The 15,232-nt window shown below is 54.5% G+C and overlaps 1 protein-coding gene across 4 annotated transcripts in view; it reads left to right on the top strand.

Moving 5' to 3' along the window:
• EXTL3 (exostosin like glycosyltransferase 3) overlaps positions 1–11,577 on the top strand; it is a 109,871-nt gene extending 98,294 nt beyond the window's left edge. For all 4 annotated transcript variants that reach the window (XM_082757715.1, XM_082757714.1, XM_082757713.1 and 1 more), the window contains 4 exons: positions 5,377–5,504; positions 7,586–7,730; positions 8,128–8,256; positions 8,747–11,577. In XM_082757715.1, coding sequence (XP_082613841.1) covers positions 5,377–5,504; positions 7,586–7,730; positions 8,128–8,256; positions 8,747–8,956 — 612 coding nt within the window. In that variant the 3' untranslated portion in view covers positions 8,957–11,577. The remainder of the gene's footprint in view (positions 1–5,376; positions 5,505–7,585; positions 7,731–8,127; positions 8,257–8,746) is intronic.
• Positions 11,578–15,232: the final 3,655 nt, after the last annotated feature.

Below are 15,232 nucleotides of genomic sequence, written 5' to 3'. Positions count from 1 at the left end.
GAGGTCTTGGGACTGGCCTCTGCCCTTTGACATGTTACATGGGGGAAGATGACTGGGAGCTCGAGAGAAATTGGGATCAAAGTCATCATTATGAGGGTGAACTTCAGGTGTGTGGCTTCCACACGGAGTCTCTCCTGATCCCAAATTCCAAAATTCCTGCAATAGCCAGGGATATTTGTGGTGCTGCATCCCTCTTCGTTTCTGGCTGGTCAGTGCAAACCTGTCCTGACATCTGCGCTCCTGAAAAAGCTGTGAAGATGGTGCTGCTCCTAGGACAGGCTGGCTGCCTTCCTCCTCTGCATCCCTGGGCACAGCAGTGGAGAAGCAAGAGCCTGATCCAACACCTCCACTGCAGTGGGAGCAGGGGATGGAGCCAGACCAGGTAAAAAATTAAGATTTATCCTGCCCACGTGTATGTGAATCCACACAGGCACACGACCCGCTTGGAGAAAAAAGCCCTTCCTGCCATGTAAATAACCTGCCAGCTCAGCATTGGTGTGCTGTTGTGTCTGGCAGTCTGCAGGTCTTAAGGGCTGAGCTGGGCGTGTTGCTTCGTCAGGGGATTATCCGGATTTTGTCCGACCTCTGAGCTGAAAATGAGTGGCCTGATTACAGAACAGTTTCAGGTAAGGGCAAAGGGATTCCCGGTGCCACTTACTGTTCCTCCTCTGCTGCAATTCTGAGGTTCTGACCTTGCAAATCCCTCTGGCTCAGCCATACGAAGCGGAACGGTGTGTCCTCGGTTGGGATCTTTGCCCCTAGATGCTACCATCGGGATAAAGTACATTTTTTAGAAGGGTTTGTCCATGGGTTCAGTCCCTGGGATGGCAGCAAGGCTGAGGCACAGCCCTTGAGCATCCTCCCTGCGCAGCCGGTGCCTTCCTTCTCTGGATCTTACTGCAAACTTCAAGAGCCAGTGCCAAGAAGAGGATTGACAGGGCTGTAAATCTGTGTCGGCCCTAGAGGACTGTGCTGCCAGGACCACTCTGCTTCTCCCTTTCTCCCCGTGTCTTTGGGAACAGTGGAAGTGGATCCTTTTCCCGAGAACTTGTTCTTTGGCTCCCCAAATTACTTGGCTCTCCTAAGGGTGCCCTTCTGTTTTTTTCCTGATGAAGACCTGACATGAGCAATGAGCTTCCCGCTTGCTTGCAGAGCTTGCTCTTTGCCCACAAATCAATCTGCTTCTCTAAGCGGAGCTGTCAGGATTTCTCCAAGGGCACAGACATTCTTCATGTTTTCGCCATCAAATTAGATGTGACGCTTAATTTAAGGCTTAGGCATAAAGCCTCACTAGACATTGCTGGAAGACACCGATTTTACTAAATTTTTGTATTTATGTATAAATATTCTGCATAAATAGAAAATACTGGTGTTGGTTGGGGCATTCTTGCTGGGCAGAGGACAGATTTAAGCTTTCTTTTAGCTCTGTCTAACACTTTTAAGATCTTTTTTGGCCAGCATGGCCATGAACAACGCCAGGAGCAAATGGATGTATTAAACAGGTTTGGGTTGAGTTTCGGGGTTTCGTGCTCCTTCAGTCAAAAGAAACTGGTGGAATGAAATCACCTCGCTTTGCTGAGAGGAGCAGAAGTCTCTAATATGGTGTGTGTTGTGCTGAGAAGCATTTTATGTCTTGTAGTTTTAAGACAAACTTCCTAAGTGTGTAAACTGCTTAGGTGATTTGGAGCTGGGAGCCACGGCAGCGACTTTGTACAGCACCACGCTTCGTAATACCACTGGTGGCAAAGGTTTTCAAACAAAATTGCCAAGAAAAGGCCAAAAACAACCAAGGTAAAGACAGCCAGAAGTACAAAATGTGAGGCAGGAGGGGCTGGGGTTTGTGTGAAGGTCCTAACAGTGCTGCTGTGCTCTGTGGTTGGAGCCTCCCTGTTCCCTGCAGGGGAGGGTGGCTTTTTGGTGAATTTGTGTGCCTTTCTTTTAGCTGATGGGATTTTTTGAGCTCCCCAGTGCTAGAATCTCGCTGGGTGAAGGTTACTGGTGAGTAACTGGTGAGCCGGAGCTCAGCATTTCAGCACGCGCCTCACGCTTGCTGAGGCAACTTTGGTGGGTGCTCACCCAGCTCTTGGCTCACAACGCCTGAAAAATATGATCAAAAGCCATCATTAACGTGAGGGAAGGGCAGGAGAAATGGCCCTGGGTGAGAGATGGCGAGCTTGATCTGGTTGAATAAGAACTGAAAGAGGGTTTGGTTATGGCGCTGCCCGGTCCCGTGTGGAAGAGGCCTGCTGAGGGAGCTGATGGCGGATCCCTCAGAGGAGCGAGTGGTTGGCCTTAGGTTGGACGTCCTGAGGGACATTCAGAGGAAGGATGGATTCCCCCATTTCTTGATGTCTTCAAAAGGGATTCCTTTCTGTCAGAGACACCTGAGGTGGCCACAGGTTGGGTCTGAGAAGGGGCTCCCGTGAGCAGGGGCTCACATCGGCAACATGGCTGAACTCACAGCTCCCAACCCCACCAGCCATTTGCTGCTGGTTCTTCAGAAAGCATTTGGAGATCAACCAGTGCCAAGAAGTTTGATCTCCCAGTAATGTTGTCGAGATGTTTCTCAGCAGCTTTATGGCACCTAAGGCTGAGAATCTTCCAGAGAAGAGAAGCAATTCGAGGCCCTGCTGTACTGCCTGAGGAGGTCCCACAGGGTGACCAGGCCACCTCCTCTCGTCCATAAATCCCTGATTTTGGCAACATACCATGCCTTGTGTACGTATAGAGGTGTGTATGGACACCACAGTGGCTGCCTGCTTTCTCCACATGCATGGCACGGGGAGGCTGAGCTGCTATTTCTGAAGGAGTGCATGGAGATACCCGTGGCCAAGGACGCGGCCCGATAAGGTGCCGCTCAGCTGTATTTTAGGTTTGTGATGAAGTCAGGAAAAATTGCTAAATCTCACTTAATGCCACAGGAGGGAGAGGATTGGACTTCTTTATACTTGGCTGGTGTAATAACCCTTCCTTTTTCACCTAGCCTAGTAAGTTCCTGAGCGCATTTGTGCCCGTAATGGCCATTTCACGCCTGACAAATCTGGCGTTTTCCGAGGCCCATTGAAATGGAAAAACCTTCGAAGAGATAGGAATGTTTCAAGTCCCCGATTCGAATACTCCTCCCCTTCCCCCTTGTAACCTGTTTTTACAAGATTAGCCACTTGTATTAAAGAAGAAAACCTTCCCAAAGGTTCACTTGTCTCTTTCTCAAGAGCTCTATTTCCCATCTAATAACGCGATGCCCTTGTTTCCCCAGCTCGGGGTGTTGTGTGTGTGTGTTCGAGACCAAAACCTGGTCCTGCCTGAGGAAAAAGCACTGTGCTGAGCCGTCCCAGGAGGGCAGAGACAGGAGGAAGGTTTGGTCCCTTCTCGAATCGCTGCCTGCACGTCCCCATTTGCTTTCCTGGTGCAGTCACCCAGGGGCAAGCGCAGGGATTTCCAGAAGCCACTGACTAGATGGCTGATGCCAATTAGCCGCATCCTAAAAGCGCTGTAAATTGGGACAGTTCCTTTGAAAACAAGGCATCAAAGGCAGGAGCTTTAAGTTGCTTCTAACTTTCGCTTGTGCTCACGTGGTGGATGTGCTTATTGAGTCTCGGAGGCATCTTGCTCCTCCGTAGCATCCTTCTCTTTAGGGAAGAGTTTTGTGCCAATGCACCAATCTCTCCACCCCCTGTGCTGCCCTCTTGCAGCTCCAGGGAGTGGAAATAATTTGACATTTCGCAAATGTACAAGCTGAGTCTTTCCCGAGAAGCTGAATTGAGGACCCACAGCAAGTAGGAGGCTGCTCAATGCAAAGCCGTGGACATTTCTCAGCGTGCTGATGGGGCAGAAAAGGTTTTCTGCTGCTCGGCCCCAATTCTTTCTCTTTTGTCCTCTATCCATGTGTCTTCAGCTGGTCCAGCGGGAGCGGTAGGCAGGACCTTGCCTGGAAAGCATTAAATGCATTTCCGATGGCCTGGCTCCAACTTCTGCTAATCCTCACGAGTCAGACACCCCCGGACTTCAATGAGATCAGCCTCGGGGAGGAAATGCCACCGTACCAGCAGAGGCACGGCATGCTCTGTGCTCTTAAGCAGGAGGATAAATTATGGATCGGCGCTGCTTTTAATAACTCTGCAGCCTTACCGGAGGGCAAGCCCAGCAACAGGAGGCGAAGCAGGCAGTCAGAAACTGGTCGTGGCCACAAGATTTCAGAAATGGAGCCTCTTTCAGAAGCACCTTGTTACACCCACGAGGGCCTGACATCCGTTTTATGGTGTCACCGAGCTGGAAGGAGCACTGAACAGGTCTGAATAGGGGCTGCTGTTTCTGGAGGGGCCCTGTACGTGTTCTGTCCCTCTGGAAGTGCTCGTTGTCCCCTCCAAGGTCTGGCTGGCTGCCCTGTAGATGAGCACCCACAGGGGTTTATTTGTATGTAAGGCCGTCCAGTCCTTTCCTCTGCTTCAGCCCTGTCCCCTCGGAGCAAGGATCCCAATGCTCCTGGTGGCCCATCAAGCAGCAGGGACCCCAGGGGAGGTTCAGGTTGGAAACGAGGAAACATTTCTGATCAGAAGGAGCAGTCAGGCATTGGGACGGGTTGCCCAGGGAGGTGGTGGAGTCCCTGTCCCTGGGGGTGTTCAAGGAGAGGTTGGACGTGGTGCTTGGGGGCATGGGTTTGATGGTGACATTGGTGGTAGGGGGTGGTTGGACCAGGTGATCTTGGAGGGCTTGTCCAGCACTAATGATTCTGTGATTTTATGAAGGCTCAGCAGCAGCTTCATCCCAAAACGTGGCTCCTGGCACCACATCGGTTTGCCAAAGAGCCCTTCCAGTCCGGCAAGCGACTGAGAGGGAGAGGGGGGAGAAATTCCTGCTCTGGCGTTGTCTCCACTTCACCTTCCCATGCGGGCACTGCTCACACCACATCCCTCCTGGGCTGGGAGCGCTGCCGGCACGGCTCTACCCTGATCCACCACCTCCTAGAGCTGCGCCATTCATTCCCCTTCCTGCAATAAATCGTACTTTTGATGGCTCTCCAGCGAAACATTTTAATGCCTTCTCATTGAACGCTCCATTTTTTGCCCCCAGTTGTTCCTGCTGACAGCTGAAGGCGCCAACACGGGCTTTACACAGGAGTTTAATCGCTCCAGCTGTCACGCGGGTCCCCGCCACAAATATTTTCCCCGTGTTAATGGCTTTTTTATGTGACCAAACGTAATCTCATTTAATGGCGTTTCACGCCCGTGACGCCGCCTTCTTTTCACCAGGCTGGATTTTATTTTAAGAGGAGGCTGGCGGGATGGAGCAGCCCAGGGATCGGCGTGCCCGTAGGTGTGCCGGGGCAGGTGAGACCTTTTCCGTCTGCACACCGTGACGCTCGTGTTTGTCCCGTAGGTCGTACGCACGGAGAAGAACAGCCTGAACAACCGCTTCCTGCCGTGGGATGAGATCGAGACGGAGGCCATCCTGTCCATCGATGACGACGCTCACCTTCGCCACGACGAGATCATGTTTGGGTTCCGGTGAGTGGCCTCCAAGGGTGTAGCTTTCAACCCCACCTGGATGTTTTCTGCATCCCGGTGCTGCTCGTGGCCCCGTGGTTAAAACGAGAGCCTGGCAGGGGGCTAGCACAGCCTTTCCTGGGGCTTTCCAGCTCGAGTTGTTGGAGGAGAAATGTGTGCTAATGAAGTGTTTAATGACTGCAGGTGGGCTGATTCCAGGTTGTCCAGGCAACCCTCCTGATTCTCGCACTGCCTAACCTTTACTCTCAGGCTTTTGCAGTTCTGATAACCCTCCCGTAATGTTCTTGAGGGTATGTTAAGAAGAAAACTGGAAAACAGATCCAAGAGGCTTCTGCGCTCCATCCTTCACGTTGCCAAGGCCAGGACGGTCACAGCCCTTGCAGGACTTGATTGCTTGGGCAAAGCATCCCGTTTGCTCCGTGTGATGCTGGGATGTGGCAGCTATTGCAGCATTTTTCTCTCCAGAAGATGAAAAAGAGAAACACTGCACAGAAGAGGTTGCTCCCGTTCCCACCTCCTTCTGCTCCAGCACCTACATCTTCCCTTAACTTTCCCCTGGCTTTTTGTCCCGAAAACATCAGGTTTTTGTGAAAGCAGGAGGTGGGAGAAGCGAGGAGGGGCGAGCAGTTCCTGCTCCAGCTTTTCAAAACATTTGAGAGAGAGCTCAGCCAGCGAGCGAGGGCTGGGAGGATGGTGCCAGGGCCGCTGCTGGCAGCGTTAATTACTCCCTTTTCATTACCAGCTTATATTGGAGCTTCATTAATTTGACTCGAGGCCGTAACAACAACCCCATCCTTGCTCCTTGCTGTGTTAGGAAGCGTAATGAGCGCCCTTGGAAAGTTGGTGTCTGCAGCAGCCCTGCAGCCATCGCTTCTGAAGCTCTCAGCAGGCAAAGGAGCCGTGGCAGCTCTCCTCCACCTCAGGAAAACAGAAAAAAACCACTCGCTGCCTCGTTCTGTGCCTGTGGCGAAGGGAAAACCCTCCCGAGTCCACCAGGCTCCCGCCTGGGACTTGTTTTTTGCAGTCCGGGCTCTCTGAGCTTGGGCACCGACACGTGAGGTCGGCTCAGATGCTCGCAGGGAAGCTGGCGGCCCCGCACGTGGAGGCTGGGTTGGTTTGCCAGGTTAGACACCGGGCTCTGACGTTTGTCTTAATGATTCCTGACAGCCTCACGGCTCTCCTGGGGGATCTCACTTGAGGAGAGCGAGCTGCAGCTGGGAGCAGAATATTAACCGAGCCCGTGCTCTCTCACGCGAGCCTCACGGTTTAATTCCCTGGGGACCAGCATCATTTTAGGGTGAAGGACAAAGATTTAGCAGAGTTTGGCATCCTGCCTCTGAACACACCGGGCTCTTTAGCATCTCTGCAGCCTTCCTGAAGAGAGCTCCGTGTCACCTCTGCCTTAAGGAGGAGGAAACGGAGCTGTGGGGGAAGGCCCAGGGGGTTTAGGGGCAGGGGGTGGGTTACTCCCAGCCCAGAGCCGTGGCTGCTCTGGACTTTTTATAAGAGGAAGCCGATGCAGAGCCGGTGGTTTCGCATCTTGGTGGCTTTCCCCACCTCTTTCCCTGCCCTTTTTCACCTGAGCTCACCGTTTTCCGTGCTCTCTGTACCTCAGAATCTAATTTGGGGACATCAGGCTTTTTTCCTTAGCTTTCCTTTAAACGTACAGAGCAACCTTTAGGAGTTAGAAGATCCCGTATGCGTGAGCCAGGAGCACTTCCCTCCCCTGCAAATCATAAACTGGAACAGCCCTCTAGAAGAGGCCCAACACGAGAAACCCAATTTGGTGGCACCCAGCATTGCTCTGCGCTCACAGCCTGTGGCTTTAAACCACATTTGCACATTTTAACGATGTTTAATCTTTTTTTTGTCCAAACTACGATGTATCTTGGCCATTCTTTGGACCAGCAAACCCCAATTATTTATTTTTTATATGCAATTTTCCCCTAACTTGCAGCACCTCCGTGGGAGCAGATCCCTTGGCGTCGAGGGCACGGTCTCGCCCGGCTGCCCCTGGAGGTTTTCAGGCAGAGCTGTGCTGATCTCCAAGCTCCTCATCCGAGCTCTTGGTGTGTTTGCAGGGTGTGGAGAGAGGCGAGGGACCGCATCGTCGGTTTTCCGGGGCGCTACCACGCGTGGGACATCCCCCACCAGTCCTGGCTCTACAACTCCAACTACTCGTGTGAGCTCTCCATGGTGCTCACTGGTGCTGCCTTCTTCCATAAGGTGAGACGTCACGGCCGCTCCTCCGTGGCCAGCCTGGAGCTCTCCTCTCCTTCCTAGAGGAACCAGAGCTTGGGTGTTTGTGATTTATTTGTTAAGGATTAGCTCTGATTTGATTGTTGGAAGGGAGCAGGGCGGAAAATGCCTCTGGGACACGCTCTTCTCTCGAGGAGAAGGGATCTTCTCTCTGTGAGAAGGAAGACAGAGGGCAAACAGATCTTGGGAAGGCAACGGGCCCTTTCCCTACAGTTTCCTGAGCTGTCCTGTGGAAAGGGGATCCGCCAGCTGCTGGCGACGTGCTGACTGTGCAGCAGCAAAGAGAGCGAGGTCTGAGGGGGCCGAGGCAGCGCGTGCTGCCCGGGATCCCCTCGAGCAACGCGTCCCCTTGTTCCTCTTGCAGTACTACGCCTACCTGTACTCCTACGTGATGCCGCAGGCCATCCGCGACATGGTGGACGAGTACATCAACTGCGAGGACATCGCCATGAACTTCCTCGTCTCCCACCTCACGAGAAAGCCTCCCATAAAGGTAGGGACTTTGTACTGTTATTTTTTTTACCCCTCCATCCCCGAGGAGCTGCAGGGCTTCGTTCAAAAGCTCAGCGCAGCCTCCAGAAGCAGTCAAGTCCTCGCCATGGCACGCGGGATGAATTTGGGGTTGGCTCACGGTGCCGCTCAGAGCAGGGGGTTTGCTGGGTCAGCAAAGGCCCCGCGGAGCAGCTGGAAGACAGATTTCCTTCCTCCCTTAGCGTACAGCATGATTAGAAAAGATTTCCTGGCTGATCTTGTGTGGCTTTGCCGAGACATTTACGCTCGTGTGTGTGTGGAAGACCCTTGGTACGAAACCCCAACAGCCCGGCTGGGATCCCCCTGCCCCGTGCTAACAAACCAACGCCAGAATTTGGGGCAGGAATTTCAGCTGTGAATCATTCCTCTCTTTATCTCTGCTGGCAAACTGTGCCCCAAATGAATCATTTTAAACACAGCTGCAGTGACCGGCCCCCGGCCCTCTCTTGCAGGTGACCTCCCGCTGGACTTTCCGCTGCCCCGGCTGCCCCCAGGCGCTGTCCCACGACGATTCCCACTTCCACGAGCGGCACAAGTGCATCAACTTCTTCGTGAAGGTGTACGGCTACATGCCGCTGCTCTACACCCAGTTCCGCGTCGACTCGGTCCTCTTCAAGACCCGCCTGCCCCACGACAAGACGAAATGCTTCAAATTCATCTAAAAGCAGCAGGCAGCGGGTGGCCGGATTCCCCTCGGCTCGCCGAACTTCATCCCGAGGCGGGCGAGGGCGGAGGGGTGGCTTCTCAGCGAGGCTCCGAGGGCCAAAAGCCTTCTGCTGTTGACTCTGGCCTCCCTCCCGCGGAGGAAAAGGGACGGCCTGGGGTTGGGACAGGCACATTTTGCCCCCGTCCTGCTCTCCCCCACGGCGACACGACCAGGCGGCGGGGTGCAGGATCTCCCGGCCCCCGCCAGGACGCTCCCTAGGATCGTACACTGAGGAATGGCGCCTTGGCTAGCGGACCCGCCCCCGGGCTAGCCAAGGGCAACCATTCTTTTTAATTATAATTATTGTTATTTAAAATGAAAGTGTTTTAGATTTGCCGCGTGAGGCTTTTTTTTTTTTTTTTTTTCCCCTTTTCCCACCCCTCTCTGGACCTGGCTGCACTCTCGGGGGGCGCCGTGGCAAGGCCAGGTCGGCGGCGTTTGACTGCAGAGGTTTCTCCCCACCTCGAGGCAGCTCCGGTGATGCTGTCCCCGTCCTTCCTCCCTCTCTCCTCCTCCCCTCCTGCACACCACGGCCCGGCTCCCATCGCCCTGTGGCCACTACTGAGGACTTCCAGGTGTCACCCCGCTGGTGAGCGCCCTGCTCGCCCTGCCGAGCCTCCCGCAGCTCCACGAGGGCTGAGCAAGGACGAGGTTGGTCCTGGAGGGTCCTGAGCCGGCTCCCAACTCCACGCCGGGTCCCACACCGCAGCCACGGGGGCGTTCGGCTGCTGTGCTCTCATTCCTGGTGTCCCTTTTCCACCGCAGGTACCGCCAGGCCTCAAAAACAGGGTTTGAGGTTGGGAACGCTCCTCCTGCAGCGCGGCAGGGCTGCGGTGACCCAGCGTCGTGTGTTGGAGCAGGTTGTGGAGAGGCTTCGAGCCTGCTCTGGCCTTTTGGGGGTAGCAGTGGGGTATCGGGGCCCTTTTGGGGCCATCTCTTGGGATCGGCCACCCTCATGGGCAGCACTGAAGCTGGCCCAGCCTGGGTTTGCTGGAGCTCGGGGCGGGCTGGCGTCCCCTCTCTGCCTCAATCCCTGGGGGTCTCAGTGTAACTGCCTTAAAACCTTGTCCTCTTTGGGCTGTGTTCGAAGGGTGACCCCACAAAGGCTTCGTTAACCCCACAAAGGCTCTGGGTGCATGGGGAGATGAAACCTCGTTGTCCCCAGCTCTCCTGGCCCCGTGTGCGGGCAGCAGGGGGATGTTGTCACCCACCCGTGTCCCAAAGCAGGAGCAGGGCCGCTCCGTTGGCAGCTCCTGCACTCATTCCTCGGGTCTGCACCCTCCTCGTGTAGCCTGCACCACTTTTTGGGGCTCTGTGACCTGCCCAGCCCCGTTTTCAGCCAGCTTGTTGTGCCCTCCCTGCCACAGGGGTACGGCTCTGCCCTTTGGGAAGGACGGAGGGGCTCCTGCCTTCACCAGCAGAGCGCGGTGACAAGGACGGAGATGTCTCCTCTCAGTCTCAGTGGTGTTTTCCTTCCCACTCCCTTCTTGTTTCAACGTCAGGCCCTTCAAGCAGACCACGTGAAGGTTCCCAGTGTCTGTAAGGACACAACGGGGGGCTCAGCGAGGCCCCAAAACACCTCGGGGAGGGGCTCATCTTCTGCTCCTGCTCGGAGGGCAGAGCTGCACCAGCCTCAGCAGCCCTCGCCGTGGTCCCTGAGGAGCACAAAGCTCCTCTGCTGCCGGCGCTCGCTCCCCCCTCGTTGCAGCTGTGGATTGCACTTTATAGAAATAATGAGAGACGCCTCTTGCCCATCTCACCCAGCTCTTGGGTGGTGTTTATTTTGTTTTTTTTTTTTGTTGTTTTTTTTTTTGGAAGATCCCTGGTCATTGTGGAGCATCGCGGTTGTGCGGCGTGTGCTGGGTCCTGAGAGGGGTTCCTCCTGGCTGAACCCCCCCAAAAAAAAGGGACGGGTTTGGGGCCGAGGGTTAAATGGTTGCTGCATAGGGACGGGCGGGTTGGGAGGGATGATGATAAGGAAAATAATGCCCCGTCCCCTTCCCCACCCCCAGGGCTGGGGCTGCGGCTTTGGAGCTTTCCCAAATCTGCCTAAAGAGACACAGGAACCCTTCTGGAGTACAGCCCCGTGATTCACACCACGACTTTCTGCCCCTGAGCCATCCCACGGGGTTCCCTCCACCAGCAGGGAGCACAGCGGCATTTCGGGATCCCAGCCCTGCCACCATCCCCATCGCCCTTCGCTCCCCTGGTTTTTGGGGACCCCGAGTAACTCCAAAGCTCAGGGTGGGGCGTGTGGTTTGTCACCTGCTCGGTGGCAGGAAGGTCCCTCGGTGGCGGCACCTTTCCTGAGGCCTTTCCCCTTTTTCAACATTTTTGCTGCTTCATCCGGGCCCGGGGGCGTTCGCTGTAAATAAAATAACATCGCCCGCGGTGCCGCTCCTGTCTCGCCGCCCAGCCCTGCCCTCCCCTGCGCCCTGCTCCGTGAGCACCAGGTTTAAAGACAAAAAAAAAAAAAAAAAAAAAAAAACAGACCAGAAACACTCCTTCAACACGAGCACAATATTCATATGTTGAGGTTTTTGTAAAAGGATCCAATAAATGGAGAGTTTAACTTGACGGAGCGCGTCCCCGTGCCTGCTTTGCTGGGGGCTGGGAGCGGGATGGGGCACACCACCGCGAGCTGAGACCCCAGGGCAGGAGCCTCGGCCACGGCCAGCCCAACGGAACGGAGCCGGAGGATTTCCCACACGATGCTGGATTTCCTTGGTCTCGCTTTCTTTTTCTTTTTTCCCCTTTCCTCCCCAGCAGCTGCCTTCCTCTGCAGTTGCCCATTCACTTCTGTGCTGCCTGCCCCATAGGACTTGTGCTCTTTATGGCCCTCACTGCCTTGGGGTAAAGGCTCATCTCCATTAGGAGCATTGTGCTGGGTTTTATTTCCAGGAGAGGTTTCAGGGAACCACAAATTTCATGTCCCAGAAGGGAGGAGGTGAACGCTCTGCCCCAGGAGCCCAAATTCCTGGGATTCCTCCCCAAAACACTGCTGGCTGCAGGGACGGTGCTAACAGCAGGGGGCATGGGAACTTGAGAGGCACCGACCTGGCTTTTGTAATTGGGGTGTGTGTGAGGTGGGTGCCGCTGCTGTGGCGATGCCATAAATAAATCCCTACAGCCCCGTCGCGTTTCGGAGAGCATCGCTGGGCCTGCGCTAAGTGACGTGCAGGATTTATACCCCCAGCTCGCTCCCAGCGACACACTGTGGAAGGCTTTGGGAAGAAAAATGGGGTTTTAGAGGCAGTATTTTCTTGGTGGTGTTAGTGGGCTGACAGGCAAAGGTCCACCACGCAAGGCAGAGGGGGCCCAGCACCTCGGGGCCCAGCACCTTGTGCCCTGGTTCTTGCTTTAAACCCCATCACAATGGGACTCAAGCAGTGGAATTACGGTGCCATACAGCACCTGGGGGCCCTGGGCTTGCCCTAAACCCCTGGGCAGAGCAGGGTTTTACCCCACAAAGCAGCCAAATGGCTTCAGAGCGATAAAGAGGGGACTGGGGAAGGGGACCAGGCCGTCACTGCTGCAGCACAGCACCCGCAGCTGCCAGTGGCTGCATGTGCGGGGTCGCTGGACGGGCTCTGTAATTTGTAGGCTCGGGCTGGTGAATATTGAGAGCAGTCAGAGGGAAACGAGCAGTTATTAGGCAGGCAATTAATGAAAGCCCTGCGCAGCGCCCTGTGTTGTGCCTGCAAGGGAAGGATAATTGTCACCGAGCGTTTTAAGCCACGAAGTAATTTAATCTAGAAGGGAAAAAACACACACACACGCAAAAATAATCAAACCCAAACCCACCCCAGAGCAAGTGCCATCCATTTTGTGAGCGCCTTCCTGGAGGCCGGCCCTGCCCCCTGAGGGACACGTCCTAGAGCAGCGCTGTGGCAGAAACCGAATGTTTTGGCTTTGCTTTTTCCCTTTAAGAACTAAAAAAAAGGACACAAATGTGGTGTAAACCCAGTTCCTACTGCCTCTGGGACGCTCTTCTTGCAGGCACCTCTCAGCAGGGGCCTGGCCCTCTCACCTTGCTGGGTTTAAGCTCTGCCCCCCCACCCGCTTGGCTGCCAATGTGAGGATGGCAACAAAAATCAGACAAATTGAGGTGATTTTCACCGTGGTTGGGCTGGGAGCAGGGACCTGGGGCTGCCCACACAGCCCCCGTGACTGGGGGCAGCCTTGTTCAGCCCCGCTTTGTTACTGGGAACCCAGTGACAGCAGTGCCAGGGAGGACCAAGATGGATGCCGGGGCCTACACTTGCGTTACTGCTGCAATGGAGCCAGTGGTTGCTCAAGGTTTTATCACCTGAGCTTAGGCTGACCCTAAGGATAGGCTGAGTTATGCCTACTGAGTTTGGCTTACCAAGTTATGCCTACCTCAACCCTTTCACTCTCCCAGCTTCTATGGCCCGCAGCAGCCTGGCCTCACCTGGCTCGAGATGCAGACATCAGCCCCACGAGCTCAGGGCGAGGACAGGGCCAAGGGGGAGAAAAGATGGGGAATCATTTAATTTTTCATGCTAAGCAAGGCAAAGAGGCTTGAAATACGGCCCTTAGGCAGGATGTGGCACTGGTCAGAGCCATGGTTTAGTTCCCCTGGGCCACGAGACTTGGTGGTGGGTCCCCAAAGTGGCATGGCCCATGTAGCAGGTCCTGTGGTGGTAATGGGATGGGTAAACGGGGACCTAATGACGGCCCCAGGGGCATTGACTGCACCTGGGCACGGTGTGGGAGAGCACAAACCTGGGCTGTAATGACTTGGTACAGCTGCTTTGATTCAGGCTGTAATTAATGGAACAAAATCAGAGCATCCTTCTTTCCTCCAGGAATACCCGGGCCGTAAAACCCAGCAGTGCGGAAGGTTGATTTTAACCTTTTCTCCCCGTTATTCCCCAGCCCGCTGACAGAGCCCTGGCTGGCAGGAGGGGAAGTACACTGAGAATTAATCCCTTGCCAGGGGCTGAGGTGCAGCCCTGCAGCAGACACCACTGCTTGGGCTTAATTAGTGAGAGCGGCTGGTGAAGCGCAGCGGGGACGTGGGACCCCATCACCCATGTTCACAGGGACTGGGGATGGCCACGGCACAGCGAACGTCGCACGGTGGTGGCCAGGAGGCTTCTTTCTTTCTGGCAGAGGCACCAAAACCCCCGCTGGTGCCTGCCCACCAAAACGTGTGTCTCTGGTTCAAATGTGTCTGGCTTCCATTTTATTCCTCCCCCTCCATTTGTATCTCTCCTGGGCTGCCATGGTTACCTCTGCAGGACTGACCCAGCCAGAAGAAATGCTATTTATTTTCCTTCTTTCTGTGCAGAATGAACAAACACTTATTTTGCCAGTTTAATTAAGACTTTTCACTAAAAAAAATCCCCCCTTCCCCCTCGGTGTGTTTATTTTTCCAGCAGGCACAAGCTGTGTATAAGAAAGACGTGAATCAGTTTTCAGTTGCTGGACTGGAGCTGTGAAAAGTTTTCCTCCCCAAAATGACAAGAGGAAAAAGGTGAAAACTTGTATTTTTTATTTTATTAATTTGTTGATTTTATTTCCAGGAGGGGTGACAAGGCCTTTGGAAATCCACTGGCTGCCCGATGATGTGCTAGAAGTATCAGCATGGCTGGTACAGGTAGGGGCCATGGCTTTTCACCCCAACGGAGAGGTTTTTGTGTGACAGCCCAATTGCATCAGTAGTGAACTGAGCTAAAAACTGTTTGTTTTTTTTTTTTGCATTCCTAATTCTGCCAATAAGCACAGCAGCCCCCTCCCAGGTCCTGAATCACCCTCACACTGCTGTGCTTTTCATACGGCTTCTGCTGCAGCAGCTTTCGGCTCCGTCTCGAGGCAGCCTGCAGAGGAGGATGGCACGATTTCTGCTTTGCGTAAGGGGAAAGCGAGGCACCAAGCCAGGAACAAGTCAGAACCATCCGTCAGAGGCAGGACCAGCCAGGAGCCCTCCACTTCTGTCAATTTAGGCAGAACGGAGAGGCTTCCATGAGGGGCTCTGAGCATTAGGGTTTGTTTGGCCCAATTAAGGCAGCTACTGTGGCTGACACAGGCTGCCTCACACTTCGTATTTAAATATTTCCTGAAGACCTTGAGAAGTAAAAAACCTCTCTGCTGAATCTGACTGTGTGTATAGTGAGGGGTGAGGCCACGGGGAAGCTTTTCTCCCCTCAAATCCTGTCAGTGAGCGCACGGCCCCGGTGCTGCAGGGCCTTGCTCTTTGCACTGTGGC

This window comes from Aythya marila, assembly GCF_965140915.1.
Source record: "Aythya marila genome assembly, chromosome: 3".
NCBI classification, from domain to species: Eukaryota; Metazoa; Chordata; class Aves; order Anseriformes; family Anatidae; genus Aythya; species Aythya marila.
This window is presented reverse-complemented; position numbering and strand designations above follow the sequence as displayed.